Source organism: Emys orbicularis, chromosome 3 (genome assembly GCF_028017835.1).
Source record: "Emys orbicularis isolate rEmyOrb1 chromosome 3, rEmyOrb1.hap1, whole genome shotgun sequence".
NCBI lineage: Eukaryota > Metazoa > Chordata > Testudines > Emydidae > Emys > Emys orbicularis.
The window spans coordinates 188,694,570-188,720,000 of record NC_088685.1 but is presented as its reverse complement, the minus strand read 5'-3'; the positions used below and the strand labels follow the sequence as shown (position 1 = coordinate 188,720,000).

Below are 25,431 nucleotides of genomic sequence, written 5' to 3'. Positions count from 1 at the left end.
GTGGAGGGTAGCGTGAGGCTTTTTTTTACCAACTCAGCGGGGGGGTTCCGACCGAAACACGCTGAGATTCCCCGGGGGGGGGGAGGTACCACTCTGTCACCCTCCCGGGGTCCCTTCCTACCAGAGTCTCCGCTGGGGTCTCCCAGGAGTCGACGGGTACTTGGTGCTCGGCGAGTTCGGTCGTCCCCTGGGTCTCCTCTAAGCACCGGGGCACCGGCGGTCCGTGGACGGCGTCTCTTCCCAGCGTAGCCACCGGCTGTGGCTGGTCCGCCGCAGGAGCTTCCCCGGCAGGTCCTGCGCCTACGGGCTCCACCCCAGACTGAGCCGGTCTCCCTCCCTTTATACTCCTATAGCACTTGGAGCATGCCCAGTCCGCCCAGGGAGGCGGGACCGCTGTCAGTCCCTGGGGCTTAACTCCTTCCGGGCTAAGGCGGGGTTGCCTGGCCCCGCCACACACCCTCCCCCTTAAGAAGGACCGTCCCCGGGGCTGGTCCGTCTCTCCACCCTCCTTTCCCTGTCTAGAAAAGAAATCCGCGTTAGCATGCGCCTTACCCGGACGATGAAACACGCGGAAGTCGTACGATTGGAGGGACAGGTACCAGCGCATAATTCGGGGGTTCGCATCCTTCATGCTGTGTATCCATCTGAGGGGGGCGTGGTCGGTGATCAATTTGAAGGTATTCCCCAGTAAGTAATAGCGCAGGGCATCAATGGCCCATTTCGCCGCCAGGGCCTCTTTCTCGATTGTCGCGTAGTGTTTCTCGCGGGGGAGTAGTTTTCGGCTTAGATATAGCACTGGGTGTTCCTCCCCCTCCCATTCCTGGGAGAGGACCGCCCCTAAGCCTACCTCTGACGCATCTGTTTGGAGAATGAACTCCTTTGAAAAATCGGGGTGTCGCAAGACCGGCTCCTGCACGAGTCGGTCTTTCAGCGTCCTGAAGGCCTTGTCACACAGGTCGGACCATTGTACCTGTTGTGGCTGGGAGTTTTTTGTCAGGTCCGATAGGGGTGCAGCTATGGATGCAAAGTCCGGTACAAAGCGACGATAGTACCCGGCTAGTCCCAAGAACTGGCGTACCTGTTTCTTCGTCGTGGGCGTAGCTGTGTCCATAAGGGCTTGTACCTTATTGATTTGGGGGCGCAACTTCCCTCCCCCTACGACATACCCAAGGTAGGTCACCTCTTCCTGGCCGAGATGGCATTTCGCCGGATTGGCCGTGAGCCCAGCTTCTCGGAGGGCCTGGAGGACTCCCCTGAGGTGGCGAAGGTGGTCTTTCCAGCTGTGACTGTAGATCACGATGTCATCTATATATGCCGCTGCGTATTGATCGTGAGGCAACAAGAGCTTATTCATCAGCCGCTGAAACGTTGCTGCAGCGCCGTGTAACCCGAATGGCATGGTTACAAAGTGGAAGAGGCCGAAGGGTGTTGGGAAGGCCGTTTTCTCTCAGGAATTGGGCGTAAGGGGGATTTGCCAGTATCCTTTGGTTAAATCTAGGGTCGACAAATACCTCGCTCCCCCGAGTCGTTCTAGGAGTTCTTCTACCCGGGGCATTGGGTATGCGTCAAACCTAGAGATGGCATTAACCTTCCGGAAATCGATACAGAATCGAGTGGTCCCGTCGGGCTTCAGGACCAGAACAATGGGGCTACGCCATTCACTCTTCGACTCCTCGACTACACCCATTTCAAGCATTGTATCCAACTCTTGTCGCACTGTGGCCCACATCTTCCGTGGTATGGAACGATGGTTATCTCTCACCTTCTGGCCCGGCGTCGTCGTGATATGGTGGCTCGTCAGGTTGGTTTGTCCCGGGTGGGTTGATAGCACATCGGGGAAGTCCTTTACCAGTTGCGATATTTGGTCTCGCTGTGCCTGGGTAAGGCCGGCCCCGAGTGTCGCTGGCTTGTGGTCTAAGGGTTCCCCTGCTAGGGGTCCCAATTCTGGGTCTGGGGGCGAGAAGGTGATGAACAAGGATTCCCTAACCTTCCAGGCCTTTAAGAGATTCACATGGTAAGTCCGGGTGTCCTTCCGTCGTCCCGGTAACCGGACTTCATAATCTACGGGTCCAACCCTTCGGATCACCTCGTATGGTCCCTGCCACTTGGCCAGGAGCTTTGATTCCGCCGAGGGTAGCAAGAGTAACACTCGGTCCCCGGGGTTAAAGCTACGTGCCTTAGCCCCTCTGTTATATAGTCGAACCTGCGTCTCTTGGGCCTGTCGCAGATGCTCCCGGGCAAAAACCCCCAAGGTTTGGAGCCGTTCTCGCAGACGTAGCACATACTGGGTGGTTCCGAGCACGCGAGTCCTGAGTCTCCCAGTCTTCCCTTAAGAGGTCCAGGATCCCTCGGGGCTGCCTGCCGTACAGAAGTTCGAAGGGCGAGAACCCAGTTGACGCTTGGGGTACTTCTCTTATGGCGAACAGCAGGGCTGGCAATAATGTATCCCAATGGCTGGTGTCTTCCTCTACGAACTTCCGCAGCTTGGACTTCAGGGTCCCATTAAAACGCTCTACCAGCCCGTCTGTCTGGGGATGGTAAACTGACGTTCGGAGCGTCCGTATATTCAGGAGGCGGCACAATTCTGCTATCAATTTCGAGGATACGTTAGTACCCTGATCAGTCAGGATCTCCGCGGGTATCCCGACCCTAGCGAAGACCTTCACGAGTTCGGTGGCAATCACCGGTGCCGTGGCCGCTCGGAGGGGAACAGCCTCGGGATACCGGGTTGCGTAGTCCACGATTACTAAAATAAATCGATTCCCTGTCTTGCTTCTTTCTAAGGGTCCCACTAAATCCATTCCGATACGTTCAAAGGGTACGCCGACCACCGGCATGGGTATTAACGGGGCTCGGGGTACACCTTTTGGTCCCGCCCGTTGGCATTCTGGGCAGGATGCGCAATATTCTCGGACTTCTTGGTGAATGCCGGGCCAAAAGAAATGGCGGGCCACCCTCTGAAGGGTCTTCTCCCGCCCCAGATGTCCAGCCCATGGGTTGGCATGTGCCAAGTGTAGTAGTCCTCGTCGCAACCTCTGGGGAACCAATAGCTGTCGGAGGACCTCAGGCGTCTGTGGCTCCTGCACCACCCGATATAGGCGGTCCTGTTGGACCTCGAACCGTGGCCCCTGCGGAAGTCTTGGAGGTACCCGACTCAGCGTTGGGTCCTCTCTCTGCTCCCTCACAAAGTCAATATCTCGTTCCAACTCCCTCTGAGTCTCTTCCATGGGTTGATGTTGGGCTTCGGCGGGCGTCTGTCCCGCTGTAGACGTCCCCTCCCCGGGGTCTGTCTCTGGCGTGTGTCCGAGGAGTTCCTTTCCTGGAGACGTAGCTCCTTCGATTTGCGGAGCTGACAGTTGATACTGTTGGAGGACCTCCCTAAACTCGGGCCAATCCCGTCCCAGCACTACGGGGTAGGCCAATCTGGGGGCTATGCCCACGTGGAGGACTTCCTCCCGCTGCCCTATCCCGATCCTCACCCAGGCGGTGGGATAAGGGCGAATGTCCCCATGTACACACTGTAAGTGTATCTTATCCCCTGCCAGTCTAAGGTTTGGGACCAGCCCCTCCCGTACGAGGGGTTGCCTGGCCCCGCCACAATTAGGTACTTAATTTCAACATTCCTTTCTCCAGGAACTGACCAAATGCTCTACTAAGGTTCTTTAGAAATCAAGCCAGTACACAGCCATCATTCATAACATTCTTAACTTCGAATACAAAAATGATACATGTAAGGCCTGGTCTACACTACGAGTTTAGGTCGACTTTAGCAGGGTTAAATCGAATTAAGCCTGGACACGTCCACACAACGAAGCCCTTTCTTTCGACTTAAAGGGCCCTTTAAACCGGTTTCTTTACTCCACCTCCGACGAGGGGCTTAGCGATAAAATCGGCCTTAGCGGGTTGGAATTGGGGTAGTGTGGACGGAATTCAACGTTATTGGCCTCCGGGAGCTATCCCACAGTGCTTCATTGTGACCGCTCTGGACAGCACTCTCAACTCAGATGCACTGACCAGGTAGACAGGAATAGCCCCGCGAACGTTTGAATTTCATTTCCTGTTTGCTCAGCGTGGAGAGCACAGGTGACCATGCAGAGCTCATCAGCACAGGTAACCGTGATGGAGTCCCAGGATCGCAAAAGAGCTCCATCATGGACCGAACGAGAGGTACGGGATCTGCTCGCCATATGGGGAGATGAATCAGTGCTAGCTGAACTCCGTAGCAGTAAACGAAATGGGAAAATATTAGAAAAGGTCTCCAAGGCCATGAAGGACAGAGGCCATAACAGGGACGCACAGCAGTGCCGCGTGAAAATTAAGGAGCTACGGCAAGCCTACCATAAAGCCAGAGAAGCAAACGGAAGGTCCGGGGCAGAGCCGCAAACATGCCACTTCTACGCGGAGCTGCATGCCATTCTAGGGGGTGCAGCCACAACTACCCCAACCATGTGCTATGACTCCGTCACTGGAGAAACACACAGGGAAGCGGGTTCGGGGTACGAGGAAGATGAGGATGGAGATAATGTAGATAACTCACAGCAGCAAGGAAGCGGAGAAACCGGTTTCCCCAACAGCCAGGATATGTTTATCACCCTGGACCTGGAACCAGTAACCCCCGAACTCACCCAAGGCGTGCTCGCAGACCCTGAGGGCACACAGGGGACCTCTGGTGAGTGTACCTTTGTAAATATTACACATGGTTTAAAAGCAAGCGTGTTTAATGATTAATCATTAATTTGCCCTGGCAATCGCGGCCAGTACAGCTACTGGAAAAGTCTGTTAACGTGTATGGGGATGGAGCGGAAATCCTCCAGGGACATCTCCAGAAAGCTCTCCTTCATGTACTCCCAAAGCCTTTGCAAAAGGTTTCTGGGGAGGGCTGCCTTATCCCGTCCGCCATGGTAGGACACTTTGCCACGCCAGGCCAGTAGCACGTAGTCTGGAATCATTGCATAACAAAGCATGGCAGCGTATGGTCCCGGTGTTTGCTGGCATGCAGACAACATCCATTCCTTATCGCTCTTTGTTATCCTCAGGAGAGTGATATCATTCACGGTCACCTGGTTGAAATGGGGTGATTTTATTAAGGGGACATTTTATTCAGAGGTGCCCCTTCCTGCTCTGCTGAACAGAAATGTTCCCCGCTGTTAGCCACGCGGTGTGGGGGAGGGGTGAAGTGATCAGCCCCGAGAATTAGGTGTGGGGGAGAGGGGGTCAGTTGGGTTTGTGCTGCATGTTAACCCGGAAACCGCAGCCCCTCCTTTTACATTGCAAACCCATTTTAAATGGCCAACCCAATGGGTGCTTGATATGGGAAATGAGGGCGCTGCTGTTTGAAACCATTCCCACATGTTAAGAAGGTTAAAAAAGCCAAAAGACTGTGGCTTACCATGGCTGCCTGCAAGCCGAAATCTGTTGCCTGGCACTGCGTGAGTGATCTCTCACACCAAACCGGCAGGCCCTCAATATAAGAGGAAAAATGCGACCTTGTAACGAAAGCACATGTGCTGTGTAATGTGAACAGCAAAATTTAACGTGAAAGAGTGTACCCATTGTTCTCTAAAATGTGTCTTTTTTAACCACCTCTCCCTTCTCCTCCACCAGCTGCAAATGTTTCTCCTTCACAGAGGCTAGTGAAGATTAGAAGGAGAAAACGGCGGACGCGGGATGATATGTTCACGGAGCTCCAGATGTCCTCCCACGCTGACAGAACACAGCAGAATGCGTGGAGGCAGTCAATGTCAGACTACAGAAAAGCACAGTATGAACGAGAGGAGAGGTGGCAGGCTGAATCGCGGGATGAACAGAGCAAGTGGCGGGCTGAAGAGGATAGGTGGCGTCAGCTTGCAGACAGAAGGCAAGAGTCGATGCTCCGGCTGCTGGAGCATCAAACTGATATGCTCCAGCGTATGGTTGAGCTGCAGGAAAGGCAGCAGGAGCAGAGACCGCCGCTACAGCCCCTGTGTAACGAACAGCCCTCCTCCCCAAGTTCCATAGCCTCCTCACCCAGACGCCCAAGAACACGGTGGGGGGGCCTCCGGCCACCCAGCCACTCCACCCCAGATGATTGCCCGAGCATCAGAAGGCTGGCCTTCAATAAGAGTTAAAGTTTTAAACTGCAGTGTGTCCTTTTCCTTCCCTCCTCCCCCACCCATCCCGGGCTACCTTGGCAATTATCCCCCTAGTTGTGTGATGAATTAATAAAGAATGCATGAATGTGAAGTAACAATGACTTTATTGCCTCTGCAAGCAGTGCTCGAAGCGGGGAGGGGAGGGTGGGGTGGTTGGTTTACAGGGAAGCAGAGTGAACCGGGTGGGGGGGGGCGGAGGGTTCATCAAGGAGAAACAAACAGAAGTTTCACACCGTGGCCTGGCCAGTCACAAAACTCGTTTTCAAAGCTTCTCTGATGCGCACCGCGCCCTGCTGTGCTCTTCTAACCGCCCTGGTGTCTGGCTGCGCGTAATCAGCGGCCAGGCGATTTGCCTCAACCTCCCACCCCGCCATAAGTGTCTCCCCCTTACTCTCACAGATATTGTGGAGCGCACAGCAAGCAGCAATAACAATGGGGGTATTCTTTTTGCTGAGGTCTGAGCGAGTCAGTAAGCTGCGCCAGCGCGCTTTTAAACGTCCAAATGCACATTCCACCACCATTCGGCACTTGCTCAGCCTGTAGTTGAACAGGTCCTGACTCCTGTCCAGGCTGCCTGTGTACGGCTTCATGAGCCATGGCATTAAGGGGTAGGCTGGGTCCCCAAGGATCACAATAGGCATTTCAACATCCCCAACGGTTATTTTCTGGTCCGGGAAGAAAGTCCCTTCCTCCAGCTTTTGAAACAGACCAGAGTGCCTGAAGATGCGAGCATCATGTACCTTTCCCGGCCATCCCACATTGATGTTGGTGAAACGTCCCTTGTGATCCACCAGGGCTTGCAGCAGCATTGAAAAGTACCTCTTGTTTATGTACTCGGTGGCTTGGTGCTCCGGTGACAAGATAGGGATATGGGTTCCGTCTATGGCCCCACCACAGTTTGGGAATCCCATTGCAGCAAAGCCATCCACTATGGCCTGCACGTTTCCCAGAGTCACTACCCTTGATATCAGCAGGTCTTTGATTGCGCTGGCTACTTGGATCACAGCAGCCCCCACAGTAGATTTGCCCACTCCAAATTGATTCCCGACTGACCGGTAGCTGTCTGGCGTTGCAAGCTTCCACAGGGCTATCGCCACTCGCTTCTCAACTGTGAGGGCTGCTCTCATCCTGGTATTCTGGCGCTTCAGGGCAGGGGAAAGCAAGTCACAAAGTTCCATGAAAGTGCCCTTACGCATGCGAAAGTTTTGCAGCCACTGGGAATTGTCCCACACCTGCAGCACGATGCGGTCCCACCAGTCTGTGCTTGTTTCCCGGGCCCAGAATCGGCGTTCCATGGCATGAACCTGCCCCAGTAACACCATGATTTGCACATTGCTGGGGCCTGTGCCTTGTGAGAGGTCTATGTCCATGTCAATTTCCTCATCACTCTCGTCGCCGCGTTGCAATCGCCTCCTCAGCTGGTCCTGGTTTTGCTTTGGCATGTCCTGGCTCTGCATATACTCCAGGACAATGCGCGTGGTGTTCATAGTGCTCATAATTGCCGCGGTGATCTGAGCGGGCTCCATGATCCCAGTGCTAGCTATGGCGTCTGGTCTGAAAAAAGGCGCGAAACTAGTATCTGACGGACGGAGGGAGGGAGGGGCGAGTGACGACATGGCGTACAGGTACAGGGAATTAAAATCAACAAAGGTGGCTGTGCATCAGGGAGAAACGCACAGAATGGCCCCCCAAAGATTGAACTCAAAACCCTGGGTTTAGCAGGCCGTTGATTTCACGGAGGGAGGGGGAAGCAATGAATACAGAACAAATCTATTTTTTACATCTTAAGCTGGCAGACGACGGTGCAGCATGACTGATAGCCCTCGGCATCTTCTGGGTGCTTGGCAGAAAATACTGGGCGCTTGGCAGAAAATAGCATACTACGATTGATAGCCATCATCATCGTCAAGACTGTTCGCTAGGACTGAGCATGTCTGCCCAGGTGCCCATGATTGACAGCCACTGCAATACAATGACGATGGATACCAATCGTAATATACCATCTTCTACCAAAAGGCAAGGGGCTGCTGCTGTGTAGCAATGCAGCCCCACGTCTGCCAGCCCCACGTCTGCCAGCACCCAGATCGCCCTCGGCCTCTTCTCGGTGCTTAGCAGAAAATACTGGGCGCTTGGCAGAAAATGGCATACTACGACTGATAGCCATCGTCGTCATTGTGAAGGCAGCAGAATATGACTGGGGGGATGGGGGACTGGGGGACATACGGAGTTCCAGCCACTGCTGTACGATGACGACGGTTACCAGTCGTAATACACCATCTACTGCCAAAAGGCAAAAGGCAAGGGGCTGGTGCAATGCAGCCCTACGGCTGCCAGCACCCAGATCGCCGATGAAGGCTACCAGTCATGCTGCACCGTCTACCGCCAAAAGGCAGTTAGCTGCTGCTGCTGTGTAGCAATGCAGTACCACGTCTGCCGGCACCCGGATGACATATGGTGACGGTGAGCTGAGCTGAGCGGGCTCCATGCTTGCCGTGGTATGTTGTCTGCACAGGTAACCCAGGTAAAAAGGCGCGAATCTATTGTCTGCCGTTGCTCTGACGGAGGGGGAGGGGCCTGACGACATGTACCCAGAACCCCCCGCGACACTGTTTTGCATCATTCAGGCATTGGGATCTCAACCCAGAATTCCAATGGGCGGCGGAGACTGCGGGAACTGTGGGATAGCTACCCATAGTGCAATGCTCCGGAAGTCGACGCTAGCCTCGGTACTGTGGACGCGGTCTGCCGACTAGAGCACTTAGAGCATTTTATGTGGGGACACACACAATCGGCTGTATACAACCGATTTCTATAAAACCGGCTTCTATAAATTCGACCTAATTTCGTAGTGTAGACATACCCACATGCATACAAATAGGATTAATACATTCAGTAGATCATAACCTTTACGGAGATATGTTACATGGCATATGTAGCATAAAACACATTCTAAGCATATTTCCATAAAGTCTTATGGGAGGTACCATCACAGTGTGGTTCCCAACCTGAGTAGACTTGAGCTAGCATGCTAAAAATACCAGTGTGGATGTTACGGTACTAGCAGCAGCTCAGGCTAGTCACAGGAGTAAAAGTCTTCTTGTCTCCCGTGAGTCTGAGCCTCGGGAGTTAGTCCCAGACAGTGCTATAGCATCTATACTGCTACCTCGGCTGGGAATCACACCTCCCAGCTGCAGTGCAAACATACCTTATGGCAGGGGTTCTCACAACAAATTTTTTGGTGGCCTCAGAGTGCGGTGATCAACTCTCATGGGTGGCCGCACTGACACTTTTTTCCTAAAATACTTAATTAACTTTAGAAAAAACAATTAAATATCCACAGATTCACATCCAAATCATTGTAATTTATATTTGTAGAGTTTTTTGGCAGACTAATGCTGCCTCCTCCTTTGCCCCCCATCTAGGTCTTAATGGGTCCTGGAGCTTGCTGTGAAAAGTGATATTTATTTATTTGTTAATATCACAGCACACTTAGTAGCTACCTGGAAGGCTATGGAAAGTGATAAGTGATATTAGCAAACATACAAATATCACTTTTCATCAAGAGCTAGTAAGTCTGCTGTGAAAAATGATACCTGCATGTTTGTTAATATCACTTTTCTCAGCAAGCCCCAGGACCCATTAAGCCCTGGATGGTGGGGCCGAAGGGGGAGGCAGCAGGGATCAGAGGCGATGGTGGTATGGATGTGGGGCCGGGGGAGGAAGCAGGGCCCCGGAGCAATGGGGGAGGGATGGATACAGGGCTGTGGGAGACAGCGGGGACCAGGGGGAATGGAGGGGTGATGAGCCACAATGTCACATGGCCAGAGCCCGGGCCTGGTGTCTGTTGCCATGCGGCCAGGGGCGGGGCTCAATGCTTGGAGCTAGGGACAGGAACTGCGTGGCCGGAGCCAGGGAGCAGAGCCCACTGCCACACAGCCAGAGCTGTGGGTCAGCATCCGGGGCCAGTGCCTGCCGCTGCATGGCTAGAGCCCAGAGCTGGGTGCCAGAGCCCAGGGGTGCATGGCTGGAGCCAGGAGTCAGTGCCCGGGGCCAGCTCCCACCACCACATGGCCGGAGTCCGGGAACAGAGCTGTGGGTCGGTGCCTGCTGCGGTGCAGCTGGGGTAGGGGATCAGCACCAGGGGCTAGGGTCGCGTAGCTGGAGACCGGGTCCAGCGCCCACCACCGCATGGCTGGAACTGGGGGTAAGAGGCCGACTGAAGCTCCAGAGCCAGGGGTTGACACCCAAAGCCCTGTGGTTGGAGCTCACTGCTGTGCGGCTAGGCTGGGGATTGGTGCCTGTGGCCAGCACCTGCCACTGTGTGGCCGGAGCCAGTGCTTGCTGCCATACAGCTGGAACCAGGGGCCGGAAGCTGAAGCCCCGCAGTTGGAGGCCAGGGCTGCGTGGCCAGAGCCAGGGGTGTTAGTAGCCACTGCCCTGAAGTCCCGCAGCTGGAGCCTGCCGCCCAACCCCCCTCCCACCAACGTAGGTCAAGAGCTCACCTTGCTCCTGCAGCATTGTGCCCTACCTCTCTCCAGTGGCGGTGCAGGGCAGCGCATCTAGGAGCAACAACGAGGGATGGGGAGCGGCCGATGCTTCTCCATCACCTCCCATGAGGCTGTCGTGGCCACACTAAAAGCCCTTGGTGGCCGCATTTGAGAAATGTTGCCTTAGGGCCAGTGAGACTGACTGGGGTGCATTGTTTTGAATCACTGTTAAACAAAAAGTCTCAGAAGAGGACTGGATCTGTGCAGTCATTTGGAGCATGATTTCACAATCAGATTGCAATTGTGCTTCAGCCTCAGAAGACAAAAAGCAGTGGTAACTTACAGCTGTGAATTCACAGGAGAAAAGGCCCTTTTGATGAGACATTCTATTCTAACGTCTTGTCTATATAGGAGGTTACTCCAGAATAGTTATTTCTGATTAATTCCACTCTTATTCCGGACTAAGAGCATCCACACATGGAGTTAATCAGAAATAGTTAATCAATTTAAAATTTACACCCTGCTATATCCCAGATTAATTTTTATGTGTAGACAAGCCATAAGAAACACTGTTTTATCAATGCTTTGGACAAGAAAAGGTACCCCCTGGTGTGATATTGCCACCAACCCAAGGAGTCTCAATACTGTCCTGAAATATGCAGACTGGCCTGGGAGATTTTTGCTATTATAAAAAATCCAAACATTGGCAATTTAAAAAGCCTTCCATTTAGTTTGCTTTACTCTGCTACTATGGCGAGTTGAATTATAAAAGTTACAAATGTCACTGTTTTTTAAAAATGTTTTGCACACATGCATTTTCTTTTTTAGACTGCCCATCCTTATTTACCCCAGATCTTAAAATGAATCAGCAATTCATTTGTTTGTTTACACTGACAATTAAATTTTCCATTTTGGTAGATGTGAAATAAAAGTTATGATCACATTTCAATAAGCATAGCTATAGTCGCAGCTGAGGTGGAAAGTCACACACATCCTCCTTCCGCAGTGGAGTGTGATCATCACAGCCTAATTAAGACCTAAGACCTTTTAAGGTTTATCTTGACTAGGAAAAGTGTTCAAGTTTAGATAGGATTTAGGTAACACCACATTCTAGCTAAGTCTGACCTAAACTCCATCCTTTTTCCTAGTATAGTTACACCTTTAGCTTAAGTTTTATCTAGTTTGTGTTGTAGCCTAGGCAGGAGGAAATAACTGTAGACGTATCTTGGTGGTATTGGTTAATGCTGAATGCTACTATGTACAGTCCTCGGGTTTTACAGACGTTTTCCTTTGCGCTGTGAAATTAATGTGTGTGTCTTTAGAAGGCCAAGATCTGATTTCCTTGACCTGCATTCTAAAAGCTGGAGTGGATTAAGTGATCAGTAAAGTAAGGATCAGCTTCCTTCCTATTGGTGACATTGTATACAGTTCTTTCAACTGGGTCTTTCATATCTGTACCCCAAAGAGGCAGTGCCAGATTGAAATTCACATCAATTCCCACTAAGTTTTCACTGAGTGGTGAATCTGAGCACAGTAGTTACTTATTGCTCCACAGGCAGTGCCATAAAGAAGCTGATTTATTGCTGTGTTTAGCACAATTGAAGCGCAGGTAAAATTTTATCCTATTCAGAATAGGAATACCCTATGTAGAAATTGAATGATAAATAGGATGAGTTTTCAGTGCTCCATGAGGGAAGGAGTGAAAGCCCTCAAGGAAGGAAGAGGAAGCCAAGCAGGTGGGTCCTTTGAGGAGTAGGCTAGAATGGAATGAGCCCGCAAGCCAACCCAGGAGCAATTCTCAAGAATGAGCCCCAGAAGACATCTGGGAAAAAGAAGAGGCTCTCACCAGCAGCTAGCACAGTTGTTGCACAAAGCCAATTTTCAAATAAAATAATGGCACAATATCAGGGTGGATTTGATTTAAATCATGATTTAAATCAGATTGATTTAAATCATGATTTAAATCACTAGTCAGGAAGACTTGATTTAATCATGGATTTCTACATAAAACTGCATTCTTGTTGGCTGTTATAACCTTAATACATATTCTTCACAACTCAGAGATAGATGTAGGTTTCATTTTTAGAAGGTACACACTATACATTTTTTAGGTGATTTATTTTGAAAACTTTTTAGATTAGTTTTACAGCTATATCAGAAAATGAATGATTGGTTATTTCATTTACCAAAGGTAATTGAAGCAGATATTTATGAAGTCATTGGGAGGTGAACTATCTCCAATTCAACAGGTTAATCATTAACATTTGGAGGATTTTCTTGCCATGCTGTATTAGGAGGAGAACATCACCAGACAGACATTTAAATTGTTTTATTAACTAAAACAACAACATTCTGTATTCTGGATTTTTTTCTTCAACAGCAAACATATAATATTTTAACAAAACAAGCATATGAATTTTTGAATTTAGTTAAACATTCAAGTTTTTTAAAATCAGGTTTGTTTTTGTTAAAATTGTTTTTAACTAAAATGGTTAAATTAAATATATTTTTTTTAAAAACAAAAATTAAATTGACTATGTCAGCCAAGTCAACATGAGAAACTTTATATTGGCTTCTGCAGCTAATTCAGTCGTCTTCACCTTCATTTTCCTGTTTGCTCATAATCTGGAAAAGAAAAACAAGCTTTCCTGCTTTTTCAGGTCCCAAACGATTTCTCAATTTGGAATGAATTAGTCCAAAGGAAGAAAATATTCTTTCTACACTGGCAGAAGAAGCTACTGCTGTTAAAAGGGAGATTATCACTTCAACAGTCTCTGAATCCAAGTGCTTAAGTGACTTCCACCAGTTCACTGGTGTGCCTTTCTTTAAAACATCATCAGCAAACATATGGTATATTTCTTGAATGGTTCACTCTTAGCTCTGAAGTTTATTATAGTTGGCATTATGGAGGGATGATGACTATCCAGCAAACTCCTCTTAAGCAGTTAAGGGTTGACCCTGGTATTGAGTCTGTTTGCAAGAAAATGAGCTGGAGATAGTGCTTGTCCCATTCGTTTTTTTAAATACTTGTAATTTAACTCTGTCATTGCATATTTCTCTTTTTAAGATCTCACTCAGTTCTTTCCAGATTTCAACAGCATCAGCAATAAAACAGCTGTTTCCCTGCATTTTGTTCAAGGCTACAGAAATAGGCTTCAGGGTACTCAGCATGTGTTCAACATTTCTCTTAAGCCCAATGTTGAGAACTTTGGCTGTGACAGTGCCATCTATTTTTTCACGATTTTGTTCACAAACTGTCATCAGATTAGGCCACTTCTTGATATAGTGCTCAAAACAGTCCATTACTGAGTTCCATCGCACGTCTTGTGGGAGAGTTAGCTTGGTTCCTCCCACTTTTTTCAGAGCAGCTGCTGCAAAGTGGTTGTTACGGAAGGATTTTGCAATTTCAACAACTTTAGCCTTTATTTCTGGAACACTGAAGTCTTTGGCTAGGAGGTGCATCGAATGAGCACTGCAACCATATGTTATTAGCTTGGGACTCTCTTCACTCTCTTCTACACAATTTCTTCTCATCTTGGATACATTTGCAGCATTGTCTGTGACCAAGCTGCGTACTAGACATTTGAATTTTTTCCCCACAGTTTGTTATAGCTTTTACTGCTACTTCTTGTAAGTATTCTGCTGTGTGTGCATTTCCTGATGTATCAATTGTTTCTGTAAGGAAGACATTCCCTTCTTCTGTTGTCACACAAGCACATACAACAGGATCATTGTGGACATTGCTCCACCCATCAAGACTCAGGTTAACTATTTTACCCTCTAGACCTTTTGCACATTGCTTAATTTCTCTTTCATACACTTTATCCAGCAATTTGCCTGCAACATCTGCTCTGTTGGGTGGACTGTATCCTGGTCTTAATGACTGAACCATGTTAATGAAGTGTGGGTTCTCAATCATACGGAAAGGAAAGTTTGTTGCATAAACAACCCAGGCAATTTTTTCATCAATTACCTCTTTTTGTAATCAGCTGGTTCTTATCACAAACTTATCTATGGTTGTTGCTGGATGATGGAGATTTTTTTTTTCTTTTTGCTACAGATGATCTACTGTGGCTATGTGACATACATGATGTGACTGAAACACTATCATTGGCAGATAACTCTGAAACTATAAACATGTGCTATGTATTTATACCTGCCTCTGTATTTTCCACTCCATGCATCTGATGAAGTGGGTTTTAGCCCACGAAAGCTTATGCCCAAATAAATTTGTTGGTCTCTAAGCTGCCACAAGGACTCCTCGTTGTTTTTTCTGAAACTATAGAAAATGCTGGTGATATTGAAGGTGGATCGTCTTTAGAATCCTGTATGTTGAGGATGGATTCTCCTAAACAAAATAAGTCAATGCAATTATTTAATTATTATTACCATACTGCTCATTTAGTATTACATTCACTGACACTCAGTACTACTTTAAAGGTGAAATTGTAAAAGGAAGATCTGCCTATTTCAGCTATTTATTTCTATTTATTTTTTATCAGAACTGCATCTAAAATGATAGTACCATAGAGTAACAACTATATTTTTTGCGCAAACATGAGAATTCAAGAATTGTCCAGGAGGAGGACAGGCAGTCCTTAAGAAAGAAGTATGAAATAAAAAAGTTTACCAACCTGAAGATCCTGCATGTTCAGACATGTTCCTTTCATCATCTTCAACGCAGCTTCCTCCTGAGAAAGAACATTTCTCATGATGCTGTTTCATTCAGGCAACCAGGCCTTGCATTTCTTTGTTGCACTGTTTGCATTTTGCACGTATGCCTGTCTTACCCACAGGTAGAGGAACTTCATTAAAATATTCCCAAACTGGGTCTCTTTTACGGCCTGCTGCCATTACAGGTTTTCCTTTCTAGTGAGAGAATGGTATGTGTGATGGGGCAAGGCCAGATGGCTATAGGAAAGTAGTGAGAAACAGGTATGTTAGCCCCAGGCTAAACAAATCCCTGTTACCATAGTAACCAAATGGCAGTTGCTCCAGGTTAATCAAGACACCTGGGGCCAATTAAGATCCTTCCAGAAAGCAGCTAGGTTGCTGGCTGAAACTAGTTAAAAGCCTCCCAGTTAGTCAGGGAGGTATGCATGTCAGGAGCTGTGGGAAGAAGTTGTGCTGTTCGAGACGCTGAGCAGTACACACCATATCAGGCACAAGGAAGGAGGCCCTGAGGTAAGGGTGAAGTGGAGCTTGAGGAAGTGGGGACTGCTGTGGGGAAGTAGCCCAGGGAATTGTATGTGTCCTGTTTCTAAAAGATCAGCTACCATAGCTGATACTATTAGGGTCCCTAGGCTTAGGGTTACCATACGTCCGGTTTTTCCTGGACATGTCCGGCTTTTCGGCAATCAAACCCCCGTCCGGGGGGAATTGCCAAAAAGCCGAACATGTCCGGGAAAAATGCCGGCCGGGCACTTCCCCTCCCGCGGCTGCTCTGCTCCTCCCCTGACTCTTCGGCTCTGTTTAAGAGCTGAGCCGCCTGAGCACTATGGGCTTCAGGCAGCCCCCTTGCCTCCGGACCCCAGCCGCCGGCCGGGCACTTCCCCTCCCGGGCTCCGGCGGCGCAGGGTCCGGAGGCATGGGGGCTGCCCGAAGCCGGTAGCGCTCGGGCAGCTCGGCTCTTAAACAGAGCCGAAGAGTCAGGGGAGGAGCAGAGCCTCCGGCCGCGGCGGCTCTGCTCCTCCCCTGACTCTTCAGCTCTGTTTAAGAGCCGAGCGCTACGGGCTTCGGGCAGCCCCCATGCCTCCGGACCCTGCGCCGCAGGAGCCCGGGAGGGGAAGTGCCCGGCCGGGGGTGCAGGGTCCGGAGGCATGGGGGCTGCCCGAAGCCCGAGCGCTACCGGCTTCACGGTTTGCCGGGCAGCCTCCAGACCCTGCGCCCCCGGCTGGGCGCTTCCCCTCCCGGGCTCCGCTGCGCTGGGGAAGCGACGGCCGGGGGCGCAGGGTCTGGGGGCTGCCCGGCAAACCGTGAAGCCGGTAGTGCTCGGGCAGCCCTTTTCGCGTGGCTGGGAGTGGGAGGGAGGAGGGGGCGGAGTTGGGGCGGGGAAGGGGCTGAGTTGGGGCGGGGCTGGGGTGGGAAGTGGGCGGGGCCAGGGCCCCATGGAGGGTCCTCTTTTTTTACTTGTTAAATATGCAAAAAGAACAGGAGTACTTGTGGCACCTTAGAGACTAACAAATTTATTAGAGCATAAGCATAACTCCCACCTGTTCATGCTCTCTGTATGTGTGTGTATATATATCTCCTCAATATATGTTTCACTCTATATGCATCCGAAGAAGTGGGTTGTAGCCCACGAAAGCTTATGCTCTAATAAATTTGTTAGTCTCTAAGATGCCACAAGTACTCCTGTTCTTTTTGCGGATACAGACTAACACGGCTGCTACTCTGAAACTTGTTAAATGTGGTAATCCTACCTAGGCTGGAGCCTGGAGTAGAGGGTGGGCCTGGGCTCCCTCCTTTGCCCCCCTGATTAATCACTGAGACTGAGAGACCACAGAGACTGTGCAAGGGAGGATAGCTTCTCCTCACCTCCCTTGCTGGCTTATGATGAAAATGGCTCAGTAGGCTGTGACCCCTGCCTCTAGAGAGAGAAGGGCTATGTGGAGGGTCACAGTGAACCTCTGAGGCTAGCGAAATCCACCAGGAAACGTGGGGCCCACGGAGACAAGGACAGAGCTTTGTCACATATGGTAGATCTCAAAATACTCAAAAAGACCTCAAGGCTTCTGGAATATGCTGCTCGAACAGTTTCACTTTTGTTTCTACTGCCTGTCTCTCCCGTCTCACATTTATCTCCAGACTTCTTCTCCTTGTCCAGATCTATTCTGCCCCCAACAATCTTCTATTCATTTTAAGGCCCGGCTTGACAAAGCCCTGGCTGGGATGATTTAGTTGGGAATTGGTCCTGCTTTGAGCAGGGGGTTGGACTAGATGACCTCCTGAGGTCCCTTCCAACCCTGATATTCTATGATTCTATGAACTTTTTGAAACTTTGCACTTTTAGAGAGAGGTAAGGGATTGACTCTGTGTACACAAATTTGCAGCGGGACAATAGGATTGAGGTCTGTTATTTCTCACCTCTCTATATATATTTATTTATTTATTTAAAAACTTTTTTTGCTGTTAACGCAAATCCAGTTTGAGAACTGCAAAACTAAGCATCTCTGATGGTATCTTCTAGACTGAGCACTGAGTCTTATTGGGTAGATAGAAAGATTAACCTAAATAATCCATACAGAAGCCCCTAAAACCCCATAAGATTGGGTCCCTAATCCATGAACTATTGGAACTAATTTTCAAAACTTGTATTAAATATTACATGAATATATTGTTTCATACTATAGAATTAGAATTTATAATCCCTAATCCATGATGAGATATCTTCATTTTATCAAAAAAAATCTTTTTTTTTTAATTTTTAAAAAATCATTGATTTTTATCCACCCTGCGTAATATACTCTTATTAAGAGGGTGGGTTCAGCCAGTTAGGGTAATCAGAGCTGTGGTGGGGTTAACTAGCTAATAGTCTATTTAAATAAAAATATCTAAAGAAAAAAAGTTGGTGTCTTTCTTATAGTTTTCACACTAAGCTTTGTTGCAGGGTAAAGAATAGTATCCAGTAAAAATGGAATTTTACAGAAAGCAACATTCAGCGGCATCTGTTTGTAGGGCATTTCAATAACTACTAAATACTCTCAGTTTTATTTCTGAATTTTTTCCCTAATTCATAGTGCAAGCTCTTTTTATAACAAAATATTTCATCTTATGAAAAAAGCCCAATAACTTAGATCCCTCCGTGAGTGGATACTACACTGGTGCTTTCTAAGCCTTGACAATATTTAATTGTCAGGAAACATCAGTTCATAAAAGCATAGGAATGGATCCTCAGCTGGTGTAAATAGTTATAGGCCCACTGAAGTCAGTAGGTATTTGACAATTTACAACTGCTGAGGCTTTATCCCATGAAGTTTGAATCTTCATTCTGAAACATTTTCCTCATGTATTGACCAGATTACTTTTATTTTCTCTTCTGTCCTAAAATATAGAACTGCTCTAATGCAAATATTTAATAACCAACATGTGAGAATGGCTGTCTGGTATTATGCATTTTCTGTTCTTCTTTTTATAAATTAATACAGAATCATTTATATTTGTCGTCTTTTTTATTTTTTTGCTTGATCCACCTTCCATCATCCGTATGCATTAGTGGCTTTTGTAAGATTCTGCCAGATTTCTCAACAGCAAAACTTGGCACCTCCTAGCTGTGACATGATAGCTTACTGGGATAGGGTTGCTTTATCTCTCACTATCTGATTTGTCTCTTCTGTATTACAAGTAGCAACTAGCCTGACTAATAGCTTTCCCCTATATGCAGTGAGTGGGCAAAGAAGCTTTGGGAGAAGTAGAGCATGTTCTCTCCTGCTTAGTTTTTTGATATGTCAATTTGAATAACCTGGAATGTGTAGCAAAATAGTGATAACATTGCTGGGCTTATGGGTACTGCCAAGTAGGATACACTAAATTGTCAGAGTTTCAGGTTTTGGAAACATGGGACCACAATAATTCACTTAGTAGTTGGTTACCAGACATGATGCTTTGTCACTAAACTATAAGCCACAGGGAGTCATTGGCCTTGTCTGGACTAGGAAAAAATGGTATTTTTCCCATCAAATTCAATCAAGCTAGTTTAACGCAATTGAATTAACATCAGTATAGGCTCAGTGTGATGGGTTATAAAAAAAACCCTGACTAGGAAAGGGTTAACGAGCTGCTGTGGGCTCAGTCATCCCAACCATGCTATAGGTATCAGGTTTGGAGGAAGAGGTTAAAAGGGTAGAGTCCAGCTCATTTGGGAACTGGCTGGAAGGAAGAGCAGACCTCCAGGTCTCGCTTTGTGAGAAGCCTTCTGCGGTCAGGAACTGCTTGAGATTGCTGCCAGCCAGTCTCTCTCTGAGGGAAGAGAGGCCTGATGGAGGACTTTTATTTTGATTTGCTACCAGTGCCTTCCTTGTCATTGCTGGGAAAGACTGCTGTAGGTGTTGCCCCTCCCTCCCTCCCGCCCCCGAAAGGGGTGACAGCCTAATAAAACACTTTTGTCTTGTACACCTGACTGGGAACCCAGCAGTGGTTGCCCACAAGCTTAAGAGCAACTCTGTTGCACAAGGTTGAACCCCTTTAGTAATTTTAGATGGTTGAGTTATAGTCTAATTTGATCTGCTAAAATCTAAACTGTGCCTATATTGGTGTTAAATGGGGGGTTCATTCAAGCTAAGGTCATTTGACTGAAAAAAGTATTTTCCCCAAGTCTTGACAAGGCCATGGACTTCAGTGTACTGTAGAAGAAACTGGCTGTTCACGTTTTTGATTTATTGTAAATTACCATTCCAACCAGAAAGCAAAGATGGGGGAAGATGAGACCACAATGTCATCAGAGTATTACTCAAGAGTCCTAAGAGATGCAAGAGCCTTCTGAACTGAAACATTAATGCAGAAACAGTTATTCAGATAAAAAGAGGAATGGGGCCTGGGGTCAGTCGGACAGTGTTTGTGTTTCTGACTTCCTGGAATTCTTAATTTCCAGCCAGACTCTGTGGGGGTTGCATTGGTTGCAGCAGCTAGTCTAACCTAACCCTTGCTGCTTTCACTTCATTTAAGGACATGTCTACACACTGAGGCTTGGTCTACACTTAAAGTTAATAGCTTCATTGGGCAGGGGTGTGAAAAACCCCACCCCTGCAAGTGACATGGCTATGTCGACAAAACCCCCAGTGTACACCCAGCTATGTGGATGGAAGAGTATTTCTGTCAGCATAGCTAACATCGTTCAGGAAGGTAGTGTTCCTACATCAGCAGAAAAACTTTTTCTGTAGGTATCAGCTGTGTCTACACTAAGTGCTCTGCAAGCTTAGGCTATGGGACATAGACATAACCTGAGAATAAACTATTCTGATTTAAACACCTTTTATATTGGTGTAACTACAGCCCTTATAATTAGGGGATTGTACTTTTTTAACTCTGTTTCTAACCCAGTCTAGCAGTACAAAAGCTGTGTGTAGACCAGCCCTTACATTCATACACACTCCTGGGATGCTGACTTCCCTTGCACCTAGTCAACCCCAAAATGATTTTCTTTTGAAGGTTAGAAGAAAACTGAAGTTTTTCTCAGTTATGGAGCTGTTAATTCACACATTTGTTTTTCAGAATTCGTTCTCCCTTTTCTCATGTGATAAATCAAACATGACTTGTTTTTGCAACTTCCAGCATGCTATGCATTTAGTCCTCAGTACAGACATTTGACTTGGATGGATTTGAAAAGACTGGCTAAAACGAAAAAAGTTACTTTAAACCTCCCAGTCCTTTTTAGATGCTTATCTTGCAATTTTTGCTAATATGACTCTACTAATATGTACATTTTCTCATGCCAGCCTCTGCTGACATACTACCTGGGCTCATTTCACACAACTCCCTACATTCCTAGAGTGCAGGGGAGAGAGGAGGGAATCCCAACTTTGGGATCCTATTTCTGGGGGCAGAAAGGGGGCCCATATCGCTGCCTCTCAAATGGCTGAACAGACTTTCTTCAAACTTACAAAAATATTTAGCATGGACTGAAATCAAAGTTTACAAATTCTAGCTGAGAAAATGGTGAGGGAAAATGGGTTTAGAATGGAAATACCGTAGCCTATAGTCAGTGTTGTTGATACAATGGATGTTTAATATTAGTATTGTAACAATGGACTCCTCTATGGCTTGTTTACTAATTTCTCCTAAATCTTCTGATTCACACTACTATGTTTCCTCCCTCCAGGTGAATGGAAAAGGTTCATTATGGTGTGTTGATCCGGAATATAAGCCAAATCTTATACAAGCACTGAAAAAGCAACCTTTTCCCTCAGCACTTGCATTTTATACCCCACCGGCATCACCACCGAGGTAGGCAAATTTTCCGTTACAAGTATAGCATTAAGTTATGGTAACCTTTCCGGAAGAACACAACAGCCTGGGCAACCTATAACACAAAGGAAGTCGTTATTTGAAAGAAAAAAAATGGGGTGACCAGTCATTTCCCACAAACTGTTTTTCCTGACATGGGAGTGGAGAGGAATGGTGGTAGAGGGCTGGGAGAAAGAGACAAAATACTGCATGGAAGGGTGGATAATAGATTGAAAATGACTGGTGGAGAGAAGGAGCTGAATGGGGCTCAGGGAGGGAAGTGGGCAGAATGGACAAGGAAGTGAGAATCTAGTGAGTCTAGATTTTTCAGGCTGATACATCAGGACACCTGTCTCATGAGAAGCATTTGATATCTGTGGGGACGGAGGGAAAGTGTATGAAGCAAGTGGGCAGGAAGGAGGGCTCCCTCTCCAGAAAAACTGGGACACCTTTAAAAAATGGGGGTGGAGAAAACAGTTTTTAACCCTGTGAATTCTGTTCTCCCCTAAACTCAACTCATAGCTATGTTTTCTATCCCATTCTTGCAAGCCCAGCATCTTTTTGGGGGGGGAGGGAGGAGCCAGGGGCAGGAGTTAAGGGGTTGAGAGGAAGGCTGGGGGCATTGGTTTTTTGCCTCCTGCTCAGCCCTAACTTTTATTTTTTGCTCCACTCCCTCTATGCTCTTTGTTAATCTCCTGGGCTTTCATTTGGGTTGGTTGGTTTGTTTTTACTGCTTGTCTTCTGCTGGTTCCTCTTCCCTTTATATGCACCCTGTTCTCTCTCTACTCTCACTTTCTCCCTGTTCTTTCTTCCCAATGTGACTCTACCAGGGACATAGCTAGGAGCAGCACAAAGAGGAGCTACTGCTATTAGCAAGTCTTTGGGCTGCCTTTCAGCTATTTTCAGGTTTGTTGGGAGCGGATATCCCTTCTTTTCTCACTAACAACTTGACGTGGGGTGAGTAGCTGTCTGAACATTTTTTGGGTAGCAGTACTACACAGTGCTTTGGAGAACAGGCAATCCTGGGTGACTAGATATCCTGGGTTTTGTGTAAGTGGGACAAAATCCCAGTTTCAATGGAACTAACCACTACTAGCCTGGAATGTCTGGGCACCTTAAACTTAAAGAAAAGGCGCTAGAAAAAAATAGTGACTTATTGAAAACACTTATTTGCTGACATATCTACAAAGCAGGGGTGGGCAAACTTTTTGGCCTGAGGGCTGCAGCGGGTTTTGGAAATTGAATGGAGGGCCGGTTAAGGGAGTCTGTGCCTTCCCAAACAGCCAGGCGTGGCCCAGCTCCTGCCCCTATCCCCCCCCCCCCCGCTTCTCGCCCCCTCACAGACCCCCACACTCCTGCCCCATCCAACTACCCCTTCTCCCTGTCCCCTGACTGCCCCCAGAACCCCTGCCCCGACTGCCCCCCCGCCACCCCATCCAACCCCTCCTCTCCTTCCTGACTGTCCCTCTGAGACCCCTACCCCCATTCAACCCTGTTTCCCTGCCCTCTGACCGCCCCGCCCCCTATCCACACCCCTCCCCCCGACCACCACCCTGAACCCCCCTGCCCTCTATCCACCACCACCGCCCCACTCCCTGCCCCCTTACTGCACTGCACCGCACCACCCAGAGCACCAGGACAGGCAGCCGTGCCACCTGGCTGCAGCCAGCTGCACTGCCCCAGGAGCTCGCAGCCCTGCCGCCCAGAGCATTGTGCCGGCGGCGCAGTGAGCTGAGGCTGTGGGATAGGGGGAATAGCAGGGGAGGGGCCAGGGGCTAGCCTCCTGGGCCAGGGGCCAGGCAGGAGGGTACCGCAAGCTAGATGTGGCTCGTGGGCCATAGTTTGCCCACCTCTGCTACAAAGGAATACTCCATAAATAAACTATTTCCATTCATGTTGGAGGATTTCTTTTGTATGTTCATACTATTTTAAAAAGTAAAATACTTTAAAAAGTTAAATTGGAAAAATAAATTATATTTAAAAGTGTGTAATCTAAGCTGAGGATGGTAGATGGTTCAACTCTAATGAATAAAGAGAAATATTTCAATATTACTTTCTGGTAGAACTTATAATTGCTAGGTCTACCACAAAACTCAACTTGGCATTTTACTTTTAAATGAAACTGCTTCACTGACCCTTGGATTTGACACCCTAATGCAAGTGTTTAAATACATAGTAGTGAATAAAAAGCTTTGTACAGCTTGGTGGCTTACACTTGGGTTTTGTATTCTCTTATTTACAAAAGTGGTCTCTAACCATCTAGCTGTGCTAAGCCATATGTGATCATTCTTCTGTTTGAAAGAGCCCAGCAGAAGAATTTGAAGCTATTGTAAGGCACTTGAAAAGTGTATTTGGCACTTCGGGATATTCTGAACTTGTTAAAAATAATCAATTTTAAAATCTATTTTAAAATGTCTAAATGCAAAGCACTTTTTTATAATATATAGCTGCATTTATTTAGAAAGAAATCACTATTGGAATAAAAACATTAATAAAAATCACTGAAGAAAATTTAAGTACTATTAAATATTCAGAACTAAAAGTGTCATAATATGGTTCGTGGCCTTTTCAGGCTTCTTGTTGTCGAAACAATGGCAACTGAAACGACAGTCATTAGATTCTAGAAGGTGATGTGTTTTACAAGAGCTAGTATTTTTGCATAATGGACATGAGCTTCTCTGTAGATAAAATTTGAAGTGAAGGCTCGGTCCTAAAAACCTTTGTTCATGAGTTTGTTTGTTTTTTGTCTTGTTTGCAGAGTCAAACCCTAAATTCATAAGGACCTGATCCTGCAGACACTGAAGTAGGAGTAACTTCATTCATATGAATAGTCCTCATTGACAACAGCGGGGACCACATAAGTGAGAAACTTTACTCCAAATGCATAAGTATTTGCAGGATCAGGTCCTAAATTTGTAGCACTTTTGTTGTTTGTAGTTTTTCTTTTTCATTGAAGCCAGGCATTAGTCTCACACTAATTATGTTAGTATTGCACATAATGTGAAATACTGGCCCTATTGAAATCAATGGCAAAATTCCCATTGACTTCAATAGGTCCAGGATTTCACCGCAGGCTTTATTGCATATCTTTTTTTTTTTTTTTCTATTAACTAAATGTTTGATATATTTCCTTCTGTCTTTTAAAGATTTTTTTCTTTTTAAATGCCCCTTTTAAAAAAAACTACATTTCTAGGCCTCTGACCTGTGCAGGAAAGGGATACATTCATCCGTCTCTTTTTTCTTAGCCTAAGTTTTGGCTATGTCTACATTACAAATTTAAGTCAACTTAAGTTATGTCAACCTACTGCCACAGCTGTAATTAAACCACCTTGCATGTCCTCACTACGCTCCATGTGTTGGCAGAGCACATCCACAGTAGCAGCTCTTGCATCAACACAGAGAGCTGTGCACTGTGCGTAATTAGCCCTCTGTGCAACTGGCGCAGGATGTTTTGGGAAGGGTTTGTAATGCCTCATGGGGGCAGGTTTAGTGTCACATGATGCAGGTTTCTCAATCCCATCATTCCATGGATATCCTACTAAATTGCCAGCTGCTTTTCAAATGCCCTGGTAACCTGCAAGCCAACCATCTCTGTTAGAAAGCATGGATCCTGCATTGCTCTTCAATATTGTGCTGTGTGTTACGAACATAAGGCTATAAGAGGAGCTCAGTGGGGGGCTATTTGGCTGGAGGAGGCTGTAGAGGAACATTTTAACACTGAGCCAGAGTAATATGTGTTCCTGTAGTGTGCTGAGCCTGGCATTGTTTGTTTGCACCACGCTATAAACCTTGTATGATTGCTGTGTGTGCCCAACTCTTATAATGCACGTGCACCTATTGCTATTGTCTTGAATGTTAGTACCAGCCACCAT

The 25,431-nt window shown here is 47.4% G+C and overlaps 1 protein-coding gene across 1 annotated transcript in view; it reads left to right on the top strand.

Annotated features, from left to right (window-relative positions):
• Positions 1-25,431, top strand: part of FOXN2 (forkhead box N2) — a 67,821-nt gene that overhangs the window by 25,850 nt on the left and 16,540 nt on the right. The window contains exon 2 of the mRNA XM_065401996.1: positions 21,435-21,559. Within this exon, the coding sequence (XP_065258068.1) occupies positions 21,435-21,559 (125 nt within the window). The remainder of the gene's footprint in view (positions 1-21,434; positions 21,560-25,431) is intronic.